Source organism: Hemiscyllium ocellatum, chromosome 12 (genome assembly GCF_020745735.1).
Source record: "Hemiscyllium ocellatum isolate sHemOce1 chromosome 12, sHemOce1.pat.X.cur, whole genome shotgun sequence".
NCBI classification, from domain to species: Eukaryota; Metazoa; Chordata; class Chondrichthyes; order Orectolobiformes; family Hemiscylliidae; genus Hemiscyllium; species Hemiscyllium ocellatum.
The window spans coordinates 43,485,046-43,504,404 of record NC_083412.1 but is presented as its reverse complement, the minus strand read 5'-3'; the positions used below and the strand labels follow the sequence as shown (position 1 = coordinate 43,504,404).

Genomic DNA, 19,359 nt, shown 5'->3' with positions numbered 1-19,359 from the left:
CTCTTTGGAATATTGAGCAACTGTGTAATAAGGTGGATCGACTGACTTGACAAGTCGCACTGTCATGTGTGCACTTTCATGGTAATAACCCTTGCACAGCATGCCAAAATTATATCCTATGCATTGCATGCAGGATCATAATCTCAGAGAAAGATAGGAGAATAAATAACATACCTAGTACAGACAATCCAAGAATGCCTATGTTCCTCTCTCCTCTGTCAGGCAGATTGTTCACCAAGCATTGGTATGTCCCTGTGTCTGACAGTTGTGTATTATTAATGAAGATGGAGGCACTTGTGCTTGGCATAGTGACAACAAATCCGACACGGGAATTAAACTGGGTGGCTCCACTAATTACCTGGCCGCCCTGGTACAAAATTACCTGTGACAGAAAAAGAAGAAATAGAATATGTTCCTTTTAATTTATTGTGACCATTGACCAATTCTAAAATGCAACAGTGTCACATACATTTACTTCATTTTTATCTTATTAGAACACCTGAGTTTTTCACATAGAATAGATTATCAAGAGAGCTATGCACCTGTGTGTTTGTACAGGTTTCAGCAACACAAGAGGTCCCATAGGGCTTCACCTGATCAATGTTAATTTGAGGTGCCCAGAGAAGATATGTTTATTTACAATCAATATGACATTTTAACAATTTTACAATTTCTTCAATCTTGTTAATTATCAGAGAATGTACACGTTCTGTAATTGTACAAATTCCTTTCAGGCACTTCTACTGAAATTTTGGTGACAAAATTGCCTTTTCTTTGTAACTGGAACTATAACCAGATTTTGTTTAATGTACAGCAGAGACAATTGTTTTAATGGAAGCTGGTCACATCTCATATAAAGGCGACATGTTATAGTTATTGGCTCTAAACTTACGATGCTGAATATTAAATACCCATGATGGAGGTGGCATAGTGGGTGGCACGGTGGCACAGTGGTTAGCACTGCTGCCTCACAGCGCCTGTAGACCCGGGTTCAATTCCCGACTCAGGCGACTGACTGTGTGGAGTTTGCACGTTCTCCCCGTGTCTGCGTGGGTTTCCTCCGGGTGCTCCGGTTTCCTCCCACAGTCCAAAGATGTGCGGCTCAGGTGAATTGGCCATGCTAAATTGCCCGTAGTGTTAGGTAAGGGGTAAATGTAGGGGTATGGGTGGGTTGCGCTTCGGCGGGTCGGTGTGGACTTGTTGGGCCGGAGGGCCTGTTTCCACACTGTAAGTCTAATCTAATCAAGTGATGGCATTTAAAATGGTTGGATGGGGGAATCTAAGATGGCGGCGATCTGAGAAGATCACACTGCAGAGCTTCTCATTGCAGCAGGAGCAGGACAGTCCGAGCTTAGGGCATTGGAAAGATTATGGAGCCCCAAGAAACATTTAAAAATTGACTTACCTGTATTTTCAGCTGTCCAGAAATGCCTAAAAAGGGAGAAGGAGCATCCAAGGCCAGACCTGCAGCTTAGGACCTGGTGAACCAGCTCTCGAAATCTCGTGAGATGCTGGGGAAACAGATTGAAGAGAAGCTGGCTCCAGTCTCTCTCGTGTTGCAGAAGCATGAGATGCAGCTGAGAGACCTGCTCCAGTGTAACTCATGGTTAAGATTAAGGATGTTACAGTGGATTCAAGGAACTGGCAAATGGACCCCTTTATTCTCATGGACAGCAAGTTTGTGGAGTATTTCTCTAGGGAATTTCGGGCACTCTTAGACATCAACATAGGCTCAGTTGATAGCTCACCTGTTCTCTGGGAAACTGCCAAAGCTTATGCCAGGGGTTAGTTATTTCATATTTCACAAGTAGGAAGTGGCAGAAGGGTGAGCAGCAACGCCTCCATGAAGCACGGTTGAAGGCATCCGAGAAGGCCTATTTTGACAGACCCTCGTCAGTCAAACTGTAGAGGATTACGGCACTGCGGTCTGCACTAAATTCCGTGCTCATGCAGATGGCAAAGAAGGAACTGGCTTTTGCAAAGCAAAGGTTATACGAGCATGGTGACAAGCCAGGCAAATACTTAGCATACCTTGCCAAAAAGACAAGTGCCCCACAAACCATTACAGTGATTAGGGAGGGGTCTGGGAACCTAACATGTGATTCTAAAATGATTAATGTGGCATTCCAAAGATTTTACTCTAAGTTATACCAATCTGAGAATTGTGAGGAGGGGCAGGTCAAATTGGAATCCTATTTTTTTTTTAGAGATCTGAAGCTTCCGGGTGTGACTCCCGAACAACAATCCTTTCTCAATGCCCCATTACCAGAGCAAAGAGTGCAGGCAGCATCAGAGTGGAAAGGTGCCCAGTCCTGATGGACTTCCCAGTGAATTCTATAAGAAAATTATAAGTATACTGTCAGGTTCGATGCTGAATATGTTTAATGATTCATACGGTCATGATGGTCTCCCACCATCTCTGAGAGAGGCCAAAATTTCACTTTTCCTTAAAAAAGGGAAGGGTCCGGAAAACTGTGTTTCATACAGACCCATCTCACTCATAAATGTGGACTTTAAGATCCTCTCTAAGGCTCTCATGTTAAGGCTGGAGACTGTGTTACCCTCTATTATTAAAGAAGATCAGACAGGCTTCATAAAGAGTTGCAGATCCTCCAATAACGTTAGGAGGCTGCTTAACGTAATTCAAACATGCCAACAGCAGTCAATACAGGGATTGGTGATTTCTTTAGATGCAGAGAAGGCATTTGACCGAGTTGAGTGGCCATTACCTTTTCTATACTCTAGACCAGTTTGGTCTGGGTGAAGTTTTCATAAGATGGGTAAAGATTCTCTACAGTGTACCTCTCACTGCAGTCATTAGCAACAGGGTACAATCAAGCAATTCTAATATTTCTAGGGGCAGCCAGCAGGGCTGTCCTCTTTCACCATTTCTTTTTCGTTGGTGATTGAACTGTTGGCAGAGGTCATTCATGGGGATCTCAATGTATCAGCTCCAGAAGTGGGGTCAAAATTACATAAGATCTCACTGTATGCAGACAATGTTCTAATTTTCATGACAAATTCAGCACTTTCAGTGCCTTGCCTGATACAATGCATTCACGCGTTTGGCGCTTTTTCAGGGTATAAGATTAATTTTGCTAAATCAGAGGCTGTGCCTATGGGTGGTCTTACGAAAGAGTTGGCTCTTGAGAGTGACTATAGATTCCCATTTAGGTGGTCACATTGGGTTTTTGTGTATTTGGGCATATTCATTACTCCAGGTCTGGATTGGCTGTTCAACGCCAATTTTACTCAATTATTTGCGAAAATTAAACAAGATCGCCAAACATGGGAGGCACTTCCGGTCTCGTGGTCGGGTCGGATAGCACTTATTAAGATGAATATTCTCCCTCGTTTGCTATACCCTATATACGGATGCTCCCCCGATTTTCAATAACAAACACTCGGGAGACTGAACAGTTGGTTCAGCTCCTTTATCTGGCACTGTAAACGGCCCCTCATTAAATTAGCCAAACTACAGTTGCCTCACAGATTGGGGGGAGTAGACCTTCCAGATATTAAAAATTACCAATTAAGCTCACTTTTGACCTATGAGAGTGATTGGGTTTGTGGGGACCCTCTTTCAATATGGCTAGATATCGAAGCATCCCAGGCAAGGTGCCCCCTTACCAGTTTGCTGTTTTTGGACAAGGTGAGGACAGTTAGGGAATATTTCCATAACTCGATAGTCATCAATCCTGTTAAAGCATGGAGGGCAACTCGGCTGAGGGAAGGTAATATTGGCAAAACGTCTTTGTTTATACCTTTAGTGGGTATGCCGGGTTTTCAACCGTGTATGATAGATTTAGGATTTAAATGTTGGGCAGCTAGGGGTATATCTAGCATGGGTGATTGGTTTGAGGGAGATGTAATGATGTCCTTCGATCAGTTCGTACAGAAGTAAGAGTTACCTAATAGAGACCTCTTTCGTTTTTTTTCAAGTTAGAGATTTTATTAAAAAAAACACTTTTGACTGATCCCCACAAATCTGACATAGAAAGAGAGGTACTAAGGGCTAAGAGTACTCTCTCTGTCAGTACTCTATATCACCAGTTGGGGGGTGCCACCTCAGATGAGTTTGATCAACTTTGCAAGATGTAGGAAAGAGAGCTGGGTGTTGAAGCTTCTTCAGAGGCATGGGAGGATATTTTTGAGAATGCAAGGAAGATATCAATTTGCAATAGGACCCATGCTTTACAGTTGAAGATTCTCTACAGGGTCCACTTAGTCCCAGACCATTTGTCAAAATTTAAACCAGGGATATCTTCAACATGCCCCAAGTGCAAGGTCTGTACGGGCACTCTTACCCATTGCTTTTGGTCTTGTGACAGGCTTCAAACATATTGGAGCGCTGTGGTGGGTGCAATGGAGAGGATGTTGGGTGTAGGGGTGGAGAAGGACCCTATTTCTCTCCTTTTGGGCCTACCCATTGTATTTCCTGCAGACGCGCATAAGAAAAAACTTTTCAATATTCTTACATTCTGTGCAAGGAAGAACACCTTGCCAGGTTGGATATCAGAAATCCCCCCATGCCTGTTGGATTGGCGGAAGATTGTTATGGAGCATATTCCCCTGGATTTTCTCACAACTATGGTACACCACAAGACTGAGAATTTTTACAAGACATGGCAACCCTTTTTGAAATACCTGGACACAGATTTATCTGCCACACTAACAAGGGCTTTTATATAGCCATAACGATTGTGTTTCATGAGTCCAATACCCAGGGAGGAGTAACTGTGAATGTATGAGCATTTGTTTAGCTAGGCTGAGTTATTACTATCTATTTGTTGGTTGTTAGGTATTTATTTATTTAGTTAAATAGCTAGTTTAATTTTTTTAAATTTTATATTTCTCTATATGTTTATACATTCGCATAGGATGGTGGGTTGGGGAAACTATTTTATTATTTGGGTTTAGGTTTTGTACTATTTTTGTACTGTTTTGAATTGCATTGTTTTGTATTTGTTGCAATATTTAAAAATCTATTTTTTCTTAATAAAAATATATTAGATTTTAAAAAATGGTTGGATGCCCAGCCAGTCATCTGCCCACTCACCCCAAGCTTGCCCCATAATAGTGAGGGTGGGCATGTTCCAGAAGCAGCATTCCAAATCTCATACAATATGCAAGCAAATAATCAATAATAACTGAAGTTGCTAAAAGCACAACTAACCCCAATAAACCATGACAAAATATAGCTGTGCAAGTAGCTCTTTTCCATTTTTAAAAAAAGCATTGACGTGAACAAAGCTGAGAAGATGATGCACTCCTTCAGAGGGTGCACTGGGTGCATCAGGGCCCAACCCCAAATCCTCAGATTCCCCTCTACTCGCTCTTCTGCACTGTCTGCATAATCAAACCTGGTTTCCAGCCCTTCTCACCGCTCCACAGGTTCCATGCTTCCTTCTCACTAACCATAGTCTTCATAATAACTCACCCCCGACCATCTACAAGAGCCTGAACACTATTTACAAGACACAAGTCAGGAGTGTGATGGAATACTCTCCAACTGCCTGAATGGGTGCAGCTCCAACAACATTTAAGAAGCCTGACACCACACACGGCATCCAGTCTGCTTGACTGGCATTATGTATGCAAATATTTGCCTCCCCCTCTCCACCACCACGCTCAGTAACAGTGTGTACAATCTAGAAAATGCATAGCAGAAATTCACTAAAGATCCTTAGACATCTTCCAAACCCACCAGTGCTTCCATCTAAAAGGACAAGGGAACATCACCACCTGCAAGTTCCCCAAGCCACTCACCACCCTGACTTGGAAATATATTGCCAGTCGTTCACTATCACTAGGTCCAAATCTTGGAATTTCCTCTGTCACAGCATTGTGAATATCTCCACACTTAAGTATCTCTAATAGTTCAAAAGGCCAGGACTCGAAGATATGAGTTATAGGGAAAAGCTGAATAGCTAGAGCTTTTTCCCTCTGGAGTATCGGAGGCTGAGAGGTGACCTTATAAAGGCTTTTAAAATCATGAGGGGCATGGATAGTGAGAGTAGCAAAGGTCTTATTCCTAGGTAAAAGGAGAGTAGTCCAAAACTAGAAAGCATAGCTTTAAAGTGAGAAGGGAAAGATTTAAAAAGGGCTTGAGAGGTAACGTTTTCATGCGGAGGATGGTGCATATATTGAACGAGCTCCCAGAATGAAGGAGAGTACAATTATAGCATTTAAAAGGCATCTGAATGGGTATATGAATAAGGAGGGCTCAGAAGAATGTGGACCAAATGGTGGCAAATGGGACTCAGTCATATTGGACTGTCTGGTTGGTGCAAAGTTGGACCAAAGGGTCTGTTTTCATGCTATGTAACTATTATTCTAAGGGAGCTCACCATCACCTTCACACACGCACCTAGAGATGGGCAGTAATTGATGGCTCAACCAACAGCACTCACACTCCATGACTGAATAGAAAAAGTGTATCATTTGTACACAAAGGGAGTGACTAAAATTCATCAGATCAAATGATACCAGGCTGCTTCAAAAACAACAAAATAATTTTTGAACGACAAGATTATTTTTTCTGATAGAAATAATATGCAGATAGGCAGTTTTCAAACTTGCTATATCACCAAGAATGCACCAGTGTGTAAGTACAATATGTTTATTAATGACAGCAAATGGGTTTCAATCCCAATTAAGTACTGATGGTTTGATTTACACTTTGCTTATCTCTTGCCCCATGATCATTTATTTTCACTTTTGCATTCTTCAACTTGAGTAAGGAAGGTAGAATACACAGTTTAAGGATTCAGGAAGGTGTCTAATTAACTCTGGATGTCCCCATGAGGAAAAGGATGTTTATTTAAAAAGACACTTAAATATTCTCACATAGTAAAGGCACGCTTTGGGCTGTTAAGTCATGCTTAGACTTCATACGCTTATGATAATTAAGCCTCATAATTGTCATTGCAAACAACAAATATATGTCAAGAGTTCAGGCTTTACCTCATTGCTAAAATCACTGACATAACTCCATTAGTTAAACAATGCTCTAAATTACATCATTAATCTGCACATAGCGTGAATTCAGATTCAGTTTGAATCGTAAATCATTATTCAACAATCAACTCTGAACTAACTGTGACCTGACATTAAACAGCCATATCATGCAGACATAACAGGGTAGTTGCTGAAACAAATGATTCAGAGAGAACACAGGGTCACAGCTTCAGAAGAGGAGACAACCATTTAGGATAGAAATAAGGAGAAATGTCTTCACTGAAAGGGTTGTGAATCTTCTGAATCCTCTATCTAGAGAGATAGGGCTGTTTATATATTCAGAAAGGAGGTCATTTGATTTTTGGGTACTGTGGGATCAAAAGGTTGTGGGGAGATTACAGGAGAATGGAGTTGAGATGGAGATCAGACATAAATAACTATGGAAGCTGAAAACGGCCAAGTGGCCTACATCAGTCCTTAATTCTTATGATGTTTGGTCCCACACACGCCTAGAAAAAACATAGGAAGCAAACTTAATTGAGGGCATGGTGCTCAATCATTATAAAGACAAAAAGCAGAAAACTGTGGATATGGGATACCTGAAAAAAAAATCAGCCAGTCAACCTGGACCGCAGAGAGAACCAGAGTTAAAATTTGATGTCCTCTCATTGAGGTTTATTTTTGATTTTCTTAGTAATTGCATGCAACCCAATAAGGCAACTTTTCCACAGCATAACATATGCTCCTGCAGCTGGTACAGGTATGTTCCTAATATCTTGTGTTACATTCTTCACTTCAGCTCAAATGTATCAAACATGATAAGGATTGGCCAAACAATAATGCAGTTTAGTTGCATTTTGAAGAAAAGTTGTATTGGACTTTAACGTTAACTGGTTTCTCTCTTCACAGATGCTGCCGACCTGAGTTTCGCCAACATGTTGTTTTTGTTTCAGATTTCCCACTTCCATTGTATTTTGCTCTAATATTAACGTAAATTGTTTACTTGAAGGTATACTATAAACAGATAAAGTTAACTGGAAGATTAAGTGCAGCATGTCTAATATCTGTTCCAGCTGCTTGTAGACTGAACACAAGTCAGGAGACTAATAAATCACATCCAGTTGAGGCAGTAATTATGATATCATTGTTTTAAAATACATATCCTTCAAGGTACACATACCTCGAGAAAGCCATCCGACTCCTCCTCACCCATAAGACCATAAGACATAGGAGTGGAAGTAAGGCCATTCGGCCCATCGAGTCCACTCCGCCATTCAATCATGGCCAATGGGCATTTCAACTCCACTTACCAGCATTCCCCCTGTAGCCCTTAATTCCTTGTGACCCGATCGAAACAAACTGACTTCAGGAAAAACCAAAGCAAGCAAGCTGGAAAAAGGTGTGAACTGAAAAAGGACCCTGTTAAGTAGCATCAGTTGTTTTCAATGTGGGAAAAAATCTTCAAACTCAATAGATCAGAGGATCTTGTGGCCCAGCGAGCGATTGTGCCTATCTCTGAGCCAGGAGGACCAGGTTCAAATTGCACCTGCTCCAGAGGTGTATGATAGGTTCATTAGAAACCAAATCAAACTCAATACATGGAGACCTTACAGCAGATGGGAGAAGCAATTTAAGACTCCTCCCCCATCCACTGGAAAAAAAACCAACCCTTGTTTTCTTGCACTAGCTAATTCATTTCTGATATATTGGCAAGAACCACACCAGGGAAAACCACAGTGATTGAAATGACCAACACTTGATCTGAGGACTCATAAGAAACAATGATGACTGAATTGCAACAGTTTTTAGTCTATGGTGACGATGGGATAATTGTAGTCAATGCACCACAATTTTTCAATAAGCTGGCAGCTACATGTGAATCCCTGACATTGACACAGGGATTGAATATTCCACTCAAAGTTTTGCCATGTAGGTTTTGTTGAAAGGGAAGGTTTATTATGCATTGTCCAACATAAGCTTTGCTTCTGATCTGTGGACATCTGAGGCGATGAAGAAAGAATGTAGTGTCCAACTCACTTCCTACATTACTAAATTATAACAGTACAAAGCACTTCTACTGCTAGTTGGCATGATGAATTCAGTATTGCAGGTGGCAACATTAATACAAAAGAGGGACAAGTGACAATGAAAATGAAGTAATCAAAGGTATGCTGCCCATAGGTCAAGCTTTAGACCTCCTTCAACTGCACATTTCAGCAATAGGATTTCAACCAGTCTGCCTGCAAAGTTTAATATCTGAGCCCTATTATTTCATATAATTACCAATGCAAGTTCCAAGATCCTTAAAAGTCTGGAAGATATTATGGAGGCCATAACATTCAACTGTGCAGTGATGTTTAGTAAAATGGGAAAACTAGTAAAAGGAAGTAGCCTCACAAGAACCCCTGTGATCAACAACCCTAACTGCAGTCTCTTTGTGATCTTTGAATGAATGTTGAGTCTATTAAATCAATACCTTGGATTCAAACCTACAGCAGGGTTCTTTATTCAATCTAATATATTGGGACACCAGATTGAGAGCTAGATGCAATATTTCAATAATTTAATTGACATAACCATGGAGTTTTCTCACAGCAAACATCAAATGCACTCAAATATTAGTCCCCTTTCAGCACATCCAACATTTTTCCCTCCAAAATCCCTTGAGCTACTCCCAATTCTGGCCACTTGCAAATTAATAATTTGTTTTGCTCCACCAAAGGTAATCAGCTTTAAGTGATGAGCTCTAAAATTCCACTTCTCTATCCCCTGTTAAAGGCACTCGAGAGCTACTTCTTGACCATACTTTGATCACCTGATCCAATGTGTCCCGATGTTGATTGCATTTCACATTTTGTTCAACTCGGCTTTGAAGTGCCAAGCCTTTAGAGGAATGCTGCTGTTGCAGTACAGGATGTTAAACCAGCAGTTGTTCAATCAGATCTGCTCAGTTCCAACAGACCTGCAACCATACTTCCTTCGCTCAGTCAAAAACTAATTAGATTCAACACAAGGAGATATTCATCACATACTTCTACGTGCAATTCACAGTACTGGAGACAATCAAATGAGTAAACTGTATTTTTGCTACTTTATGACTATTAATCTGCAAACAGGTTGAAAACAGCAAAGGAATAGCTTTGTATCTGTGAGAGTGGAAGCAGTTCGTAAGCTGGCTCAGCAGGGATCATCACAACTGTTACACAGCTGAGCAAAACAGGCAGCTACATTAACGACTCATTGAATAGAGCTAGTTGACAGATTCTTCCAGTCCATAATTTGATGTCAGCAGGAATGACTTCAGGTTCAGTATGGCACTTAGAGGGGACACAGCACAAACAGGTCATTTGGCCCAACTAGTTCACATTCCAGCATTTATGCTTCACTCGAACTGTCTCCCATTTTTTATGTGAAGCCAAAGACTTTGTTGACTTTGAAGGTTCCTAGGAGCCCATAAAACAGCTCAGGAAAACAGCTCAGGAAAACAAAGAATTTTCTGAACTCTAAAATCCCTAATTGACTGCTGCATTAATTCATTCGTTTGGTAATTTACACACACAAATACACACACCCCTACCTTCTCTGGGTCAAGCCACAAATGGCAGAGAGATAACAGTTCAACCAAATTCCTGTTGATACCATGGGACTCTTTTTGCACTTACATGGATGGCCCTTGACAACCATCTCGAATAGTTGAGTGCATTGGAAAACACCCTGGTGATTTTAAAGACCAGGAAATTCTTCTGGGGAGGACAAACAGCCAAAGGTCATGGTCCACAATGGTGTTAGTGACACAGATGGAAAGGAGGATAGGATCCTGCAATCAGAACCTGGGGATCTTGACAGAAAGTTAGTAAACTGTAACAATCTCTGAATTACCTCACTTAGATATGTCACTGAGTGCATGAAACAAGAGACTTGAAAGGTGGTGCAGAAGGAAGGGCTTTACAGTCCTGTCAGGCTGGGACTACGTCTGGGGGAAATGGCACCTGTGTGCATCATTTGCATTGCATCTCAATTGAAATAGAGTTTGAGCATCTTTTAGGGCATTTTGATAGTGCTATTGGAAAAGGTTTAAACTAAATCAGCAGGAGTCTGGGGCCCAGTAGAGAATGTTTGAAAGTAATACCAGAGTACATGAAATGTCGGGATCGCAGATATCCCTGGAACAAAGAATAGTAAGTTAATTGGTGGATTTGGCATAAAGGAGAAAGTAATGGCATAAATCAAGGTTACACCTACAACAAATTCCATCTAGAAGCGCAAGAATGCAAGTTATCCAGGAATATCAGCACTTGCAAGGTCCCCTCCAAGCCCTTCATCATCCAGACTTAGAAATATATAGGCGATAATTCAGTCAGTCAAAATCCTGGAACTTCCTTCCTCATGGCACTGTAGATGTTCTTCCACCAAATGAACAGCAGCGGATCAAGAAGCACCGCACCATCACCTTCCCAATTAAGGGAAACCAAGAATGGACAATAAATTCCGGCTCAGTCAGTGATACTCAAACTTGGCATAGACATGAATGCGCAGACCATCATTCATAAGATTGGTTTGTTGTATTATGATGCTATAGCAAACATGGAGATCTGGCTGAAGGAAGAACAAGTCTAAGTGGTAAATATTCCTAGTTATAAGGTATTCAGAAAAGATAGGAAAAGGATAAAAAGGAAAGTTGGTATTATTGGCTAAAGAAAACATTGTAGTTCCAGAAAAAAAGAATGTTTCAGCATGTTCAAGGGCATATTCTTTCGCTCTTGCTAAATTGACTAAGAAGCATCCATTGCTTGACGCAAACTACAAGCCACATACTAGTGCAAAGGGGTACGGGAACCAATCTGCCAAGAAGTTACCGAAGCTACATCATAGAGTAGCTGTAATGGGGAACTTTAGTTACCTGTATAAAGTTTGATAAGTGGTAGCATAAGGGGCAGCAAGGAACAAGCATTCCTGGATTGTGTTCAGGAGAGCACCTAGTGTTCAATCCAACAAGAAAGGAGATACTGCTGGATCCAGCTCTAGGCAAAATAGATGAAGTAAGAAATGGGAACATGAGGATGACTTATTGCATCATAAGTTTCAGTATGATGGTAGAAAGTTACATTGGTCAGTGAGAGCATGGCAGAATTGTGCTGTATTGCAATGAATGCCATAAAGCACAAAAGTGCTCAAAGATTACAGATTATCAGAGCCGCACTGGATAAAACTAATCACTTGCACAAGGTGTTGCCGGACTAGTTTTGTGCATGTGTGGCAACAAATTGTAGAGTCCAACTTGGAAAAGGCAAGTCCAAAACGACTTGCAGCCCATAAAAATTACAAACAAGTTTGAAACTCAGGATTGTCACAAAGAAGTAAATTTTGAATGTCTACTTCCTCAAACTCTCTCAAGATAGAAATACCATACTTTCTTCAAACAAATGGGAAAAAAAAGAAAGTCTCACCCATGACCTGACCATAACACTCTATAGACTGCCAAACCTATTATTGAAAGGTTGATGCATATTCTAGTCACTATCACACAGTATTCTTTTACATTGCTTTAGCCAGATGCATAAAGCTTTGGTTGTTATCCTAAAATATTTTGAAGAAATTCTATAAACTGAAACTGCCTTCATTTCTGGTTGGCAGTGCATACATTTTCATGGTTGAAAGGATTTCAAAAGGGAACAAGGTAATAATAGAGTTCTCAGTTAAATAAACATGCTGGAGTCAAGCTGTGCCATTTGGGACACATTGCATAAAAGAGTACCATTCAAGGCACTTTTGCAAAGCAAGTAGAGTCACAAAATACATTGTGTAATGCAGTCAATTCATTTCGCTACAATAAGGTTGACCAGGTGTAATTTGTTCATCTGTAGATTGCATGACCAAAAGGAAATCTGGGATCATTTGCAATGATTCACCTGGCTTTTTGGCGTTGTTTTATTTATAATGTCTTTGAGATGTGTAAACCAAGAAAAGTAGTACATAATGAGGTCCTGAGGACTTTACAATTCAAAAATGCAGAGCTGAACACAATTGCATACAGGTTAGTTGCCTGAAGAGCAGTTACAACAGTTGGTTCTTCAACCATTTAGCCAGTAACTTCTAAACTTGTTTTCTGTTGCTAGCTCACAATTCAACATTATATCTTTCCATGTAAGTTTATGAATTTTCAATCTGCAGGCTAACACACTGACCAGTAAGCTCACACAGTCATTTGAATCTATCTTGCCAAACTGATCTTGTGACTCGGCTTGCTTCACAAATGGCCCTTTAGCGATGTTCCTTTAAAATGCTTATAATTTAACAGCTTGTATGATTCTCAATGACAATTTGTCAACAAGATCCAAAAGGACAAGCTAAAAACTTAGCTGCTCAACTGGAAAAGAAAAACAGAGGCATTGACCTCGAAGAAAATCGAACCCAGAGACCTCTGAATCATGGATTTCCTTTACCTGATGTCAGTTTAAACTGGACCTCAAAATATCCAGTACGAAATGTCAAACATGAAAAATAACCAATCATACTGAAGTATTCTCTCAGTCAGCAAAACAGGTAATAAATCACACAGAGTTCTTACTTTGAATTATAATTTGTAAAGAAAAACATACATGATTGGGACATAGGTGAAAATGTGTTGCTGGAAAAGCGCAGCAGGTCAGGCAGCATCCAAGGAACAGGAAATTCGACGTTTCGGGCATAAGCCCTTCATCAGCAACACATTTTCACCTCTGATCTCCAGCATCTGCAGACCTCACTTTCTCCTCAATGATTGGGACATACACAAGATTAAACAGTATTTTATTCTGTTATAATGGTAAAATTTGGCATTCCATAAATATAAAATTAGATTTTATTTTTAAGCATCAGTGAGGATGCTCAGCAGTAAATACAAATTTGATTTTAATTTTAAAATAGTGGCATTTCAATCATTAAATGAAACTTTTTTCCAATGGTTAACACAGCATGGTTACGAGCACTAAAGGGCAAATTTTAATGGGTGACTACTTGGAGTTTCTGGGGGTACATCAACTGCTTACCTAATTGAAACATGAGAGATTCTTAGGGGACTTGACAAGGTAGATGTGGAAAGTTTGTCTCCTCTCATGGAAAAATCCAGGACCAGAGAATATAATCTCAGGATTAGGGGTCGCCATTTGCAACAGAGATGAGGAAGAATCTCTTCTATCAGAGGGCAGTGAATCTGTACATTCTATAATCACAGAGGGCCAGAGAAGTTGTATTGTTATGTATACTGATGGCAGAGATAGATGGATTTTTAAATCAATAAGGCAATCAAATGTTATGGGGAAAAGGAAGGAAAATCATGATGTAACTTGTGTCTTTAAGATCGTAAGTGACGTTGAGGATAACTAGACTAGCCCTGAAGTAATTGAATAGCAGAGCAGACTCAAATGGGCTGAATGGCCTGCTTTTGTTGCTTTGTCTTTTGGTCAATAGGAAGTGTAAAGTCATGGAAAAAGTACAGACTCAGAATTGCTGACAATTTTAGAAGAATAACAATGGCATACTTGTTACTGGTGTAAAATCTAGACCCAAAGACATAGTTTTTACCAAAGAAAACTCCATCAGGTCCACCTAAGACCACGGAAAAATGATCACAACCTAATTTGTAGGATGAGCAATTTTTCAATAATTGATGATACTGAAATCGAATATGTAATTAGTTTATATTCAGGTTGAGCGTGGTTAATTGTTAAATGATTTTCTTCTAACAGAAACCATTTAGTCCAGATCAATGGTTGATGGTTTCATTGCTTTATGATTTAGGCTAATGAAATCAAACTTTTTGAGTGAGCATAACTTGTCTCTTGCACATAACCTATGCTTTAAAATGCAAAATGGTTTAGGTTAGAGCAAAGTTGGTAATCGGGCAATGGACGTATACATGTATGTGTGCATATATTAAAAACATTAGAATTAGGGTTAGTCATGAATTCTGTAGTCATGAAGTTGTTGTGAATAGTTTGGATACATTAATTAGAAAATTCAAGATCATAGTTAAGCACTGGAAGGCGAGATCATGCATATTAAGTAGACATACAAACTGATGTCATCCTATCTTGGTAGAGGATTGGGACAAGCTGTAACTAAAAAGGGCTGAACTTATAAGATGATTGACAAGTGAACGAATGAATCTAAGTAGAAAGGGGCTCACTACTTCTAAAGAAATCAATGAAAAATAGTCAGACACAACCTAGCCAACCCAAGACTGACCATGACCTGTTAATGCAATGTGCATGTATCACCTGGCCAATTAAGAATTGGATCATGCATTGTGTGGACAAATCAGGATTCAAAGTCATCTCTGACAACAGAGTTTCTCCTCATGGTGCACTCTTTCCATGTGGTGCCTGGAGTTCCCAAAATACACAAAAGTGATATCCCTTTCAGATGATGCATATCTTATTTATGCCTGGTTCTGTACAACACAAATTGGTCAAGTGGTTAAGCAAATTAGCACAACCAGTTTTGAGCAAGTTTTCCACATCCACAGTAAAGGATTTCCCCTTCTCCATAAAGATCATACAAGTTACGCATATTGATAGCCATGCTCTGCCCATTCGCTCTTTTGACTTTGCTAGCCTATTCACTAATATATTGCCACTGGAGCCATTGACAGCTGCACCAGAGAGTACATCATGGTAATCTAGATGTCCAACCATTGCCTGAATCACATACTCTAATACGGAGGTATAAAGCAGTCAAACAAGTCAGTCACTTCCCTTGTCAAACTACTTGAGAAGTCTACTAACCTTGTCCTATCTATAGCAATTCCATCTTCACTGGTCAATATATAGGGGAACCTCAATTACCCGAACATGATGGGTGGGCACTAATTCGTTCGTATAATCGATTATTCGGTTAATCGATTAAATGCCTTTCCTCTGGGGCTCAGTTTTTTAAAGTCTGCTCCTCCTTCAGGAGACTGCAGCAGCACACAGCGTGCGAGGCCCCACCCCCAACCCTGTGCAACACCTCCCCCCGCCCCCAACCCTGTGCAACAACCCCCCCCGCCCCAAACTCCATAAGACACTGCCCCCACCCCTCCCAACCCGTCCCCAACCCCTTACATGCCCACCTCCTCTCCCAGGCAGCTGGACTGGACACCAACAGCAAGACTGCTGCAGTTGCCTTTGTGGGGTAAGTCTCCAAATAGCACACACACGCAGCCACACACACAAATTTTTACTGCAACATTTTGACAGGTTCCACCTTTGCTCTGCACAGGACAATGTTGGAGAGATTATTTGGGGAAGTGGGGTTTAGGGTACACCCCTGTGTAGAATTCTGGGGGAAGTGTAGGAAGAGAGAGAGGGCGGGCAGTCAGTCATTTGGAGACGATGCCTGCTGAATCACTGTAAACAAAAGATGCGATTACTGTTGGAAACACAACTTTAATGTAGTGTTTCCATCGGGACCTCGAGATCTTCTTCAGATAATCTGATTTTCGGATAATTGGTATTCGGACAATTGAGATTCCTCTGTACTCTCAAATTCCTACAGTCCCCCAAGTTGCAAGATTAGTCTCATCAGCATTCTCATAAATAGGGTCCATGACATTTGCCGACTGTACAAGCTGGATGACAAGCAAGCATGAACACACCAATTTATAAAAACAACAATTTTATAGACCAACCTGTTCTGGCTGATTGGCATTTGAGAGAGGTGTCACAGTCCAGATGATGTTCAGTTGATTTAGAGCAGCGTTTGTAATGAATGTACATGGCAGTTCGGCTGTTTCACCTCGGGCAACCTGCACACTCTTGCTACTCATAGTAACTTCTAATGACTCCACCCAACCTGCCAAGAAAAGGTTAATAATATTGAACGGGTACAATAAAAACTAATACCGTTGAAATAATTGATAAACAAGTTATTCTTGGACATAGTATGACTTGTGTAATGCAATCTTCGTGAGCTTTGCATATAGAGTGTACAAACTGAATTAAAATCTATGGTCTGTGTGTAATTTGATCAAAATGATCAGATAATGCCAGAGCCTGACAATTGTGAATTACGAATATTGCATTAATCCCACAAGCGTGCTACAGAATGGAACCTGTTACCTTAATAATCGATAAAGGACAAGGCTATTTCTCATCAGGAATTTTTACAAGCTGGCCTTGCTTCACAAACCTGAAAGAACTGAAAACAGTTTTGCACTCGTTCCACTCCACAATAAATGGTTGAATTTTTCAATGGATAATCCATTTTTTATAGCATACAAGGGGGTAAGGTCATACAGCATTTGAAAATAATTCACTCTTTCAGATGTTAACTAACTCTCAGCAATTTTCCATCACAGATCATATTTCACTCTCTCAATGAACAGCTTTTGAAGTGAAAACCAGGCTTCAAAATGAAATAAAAATAGAAACTGAAATAGAAATTCTGCGACCAACCATCACAAGACGAAATTGGGGGTGGAAGGAGCAATGGTAGAAGGAGATTGGTCTAAGCAATAGCACAAAACAGATTTAAGTGAATTGGCAGCCACCTCTACACTGCAACCTTTTTTAACAGTAACTATTCTGCCAATTTGATATTTTAATTTAAAAATCAAATAAAGGTGACACTGAAAACAGGAAGTGATCTCCAAAAATGTGAACTCCAATGGAAGACAGATCAGGCGAGATAAATAAAAAGTTACAAATTTAGTGGAATCTCTTTCACGGTACAGATACAGGCCAATTTTACCCACCGCCAAACGCATCTGCCCAAATTGCCTTGACCACTACCGCTAACAATGTTCACACCCAAGTTTTGTGTTTCAGACTCATTCAACTGGTCAAATCATCCAAGACTTAGTTTACATACATTGTAAACTCACCACTCAGTCAGCTTTTAGAAGAATTGGTAAAATTTCTCTAATTTGGTACTAAAACAAGACAGTTACATGATAAGGCTCTAGTCTTAGATTTTAAAATAGAAATCTTTCTCTTCAACCAGCAGTGAAAGGTTGTTTTAGAGCAATAAGACATTGATTCAGAATGTGAGTTTTTCCTTAGCATTCTGTTAGCTACTCAGTAATATCAATTAAGACCCTATCCTTCATAGAGAAAGTTATGAAGAAAAACACCTTTGACCACAAGTCCATCAAGAAGTGGTCAGCACGTAGTAGCCTTGAGACCCTTCGGGAAAAGGAGAGGGTGGATCCTATAAAGTGGTTCCCTGAGCAGACTGTCAAAGTCATTTGGCAGAATGCCTCATTGCCAGAACTTTCTGACAAGCACCAAGACATGGCTTGGCTGGTGGTGAGAAGGGCTCTGCCTGTGAGACCCTTTATGCACGCCCGGACTCTCTGCCGTGCCGCACACTGCCCTCGAAGCAGTTGCGGAGGGGACGAGACTGTCACACACCTCCTTCTGGAATGTGCCTACGCAAAGGAAGTCTGGAGACGAATGCAGTGGTATTTGTCGAGGTTCGTCCCAAGCAGCTCCGTGACATGGGACTCCGTGCTCTGCTGTCTGTTCCCCGGGACGCACACCGAGACAAACACCAACTGTGCCTGGAGGATCATCAACTCAGTGAAAGACGCTCTTTGGTCTGCCCGAAAACTGTTGATCTTCCAGCTGAAGGAGCTGACCCCGACTGAGTGTTGCAGACTAGCACATTCCAAGATCCAGGACTACATGTTGAGGGACACTCTGAAGCTTGGGGCAGCTGCCACCAATGCGCGATGGGGAAAGACCACCGTGTAACGTCTGCCTGCCAAAAAACGGGGGCCCACGCAGTAAGTGGGCTCCGCTGACGTCTCAGCTAAGTATATTAATGGTAAACATACATTAATATATTAATGTATATATTAATGATTATTCGATCCCTGTATGCAAAGTAATGGAATGTATACATATGTATGGCATGACCAATTTACAGATAATCAAAATATGTTTACGAAAACATTTTATTTTTGAAATTAAAAAAATTAAGACCCTGATTGCACCTCCTATGTTTCTTTGTTATGCAGTTTCTCTTGCAACAAAACTGAATTAAGTGAAGGCTAACTTTTAAGTATGAGTCTTTGATGGCATCCGAGAGCTGACATTATTTGTGTGTGAGAATTCCAGTCAATAAAGTTCTCGGGACTTAATACTCTACTATTAAGGATGGTGGTTACATTTACATTGTCAAAGCAATTTAGTGACCTTCTTAACTACTGTGTATTGTGAAGAGGTATTTGCAGATTTTATAATTTTCATGGATGACCACACTTTCGGTAATAAACAATGCTCAGAATGTTCAACAAGAAATGAGGCATAGCTTCAAATTAACTATCTATTTTATTAAAGCACATGATCAACAAATACTACCTTATAGTATTTCTTGTATATGAAAAGTAATAAATACACAGAAGGCATATTGTCTATTACCCCATGATATCGTTAT

At 40.4% G+C, this 19,359-nt stretch overlaps 1 protein-coding gene across 1 annotated transcript in view; it reads right to left on the bottom strand.

Moving 5' to 3' along the window:
- The window catches only part of igsf11 (immunoglobulin superfamily member 11), a 180,105-nt gene that overhangs the window by 49,718 nt on the left and 111,028 nt on the right, over positions 1 to 19,359 (bottom strand). The window contains exons 2-3 of the mRNA XM_060833005.1: positions 16,610 to 16,773; positions 175 to 382 (exon numbers count right to left, since the gene is read on the bottom strand). Coding sequence (XP_060688988.1) covers positions 175 to 382; positions 16,610 to 16,773 — 372 coding nt within the window. The remainder of the gene's footprint in view (positions 1 to 174; positions 383 to 16,609; positions 16,774 to 19,359) is intronic.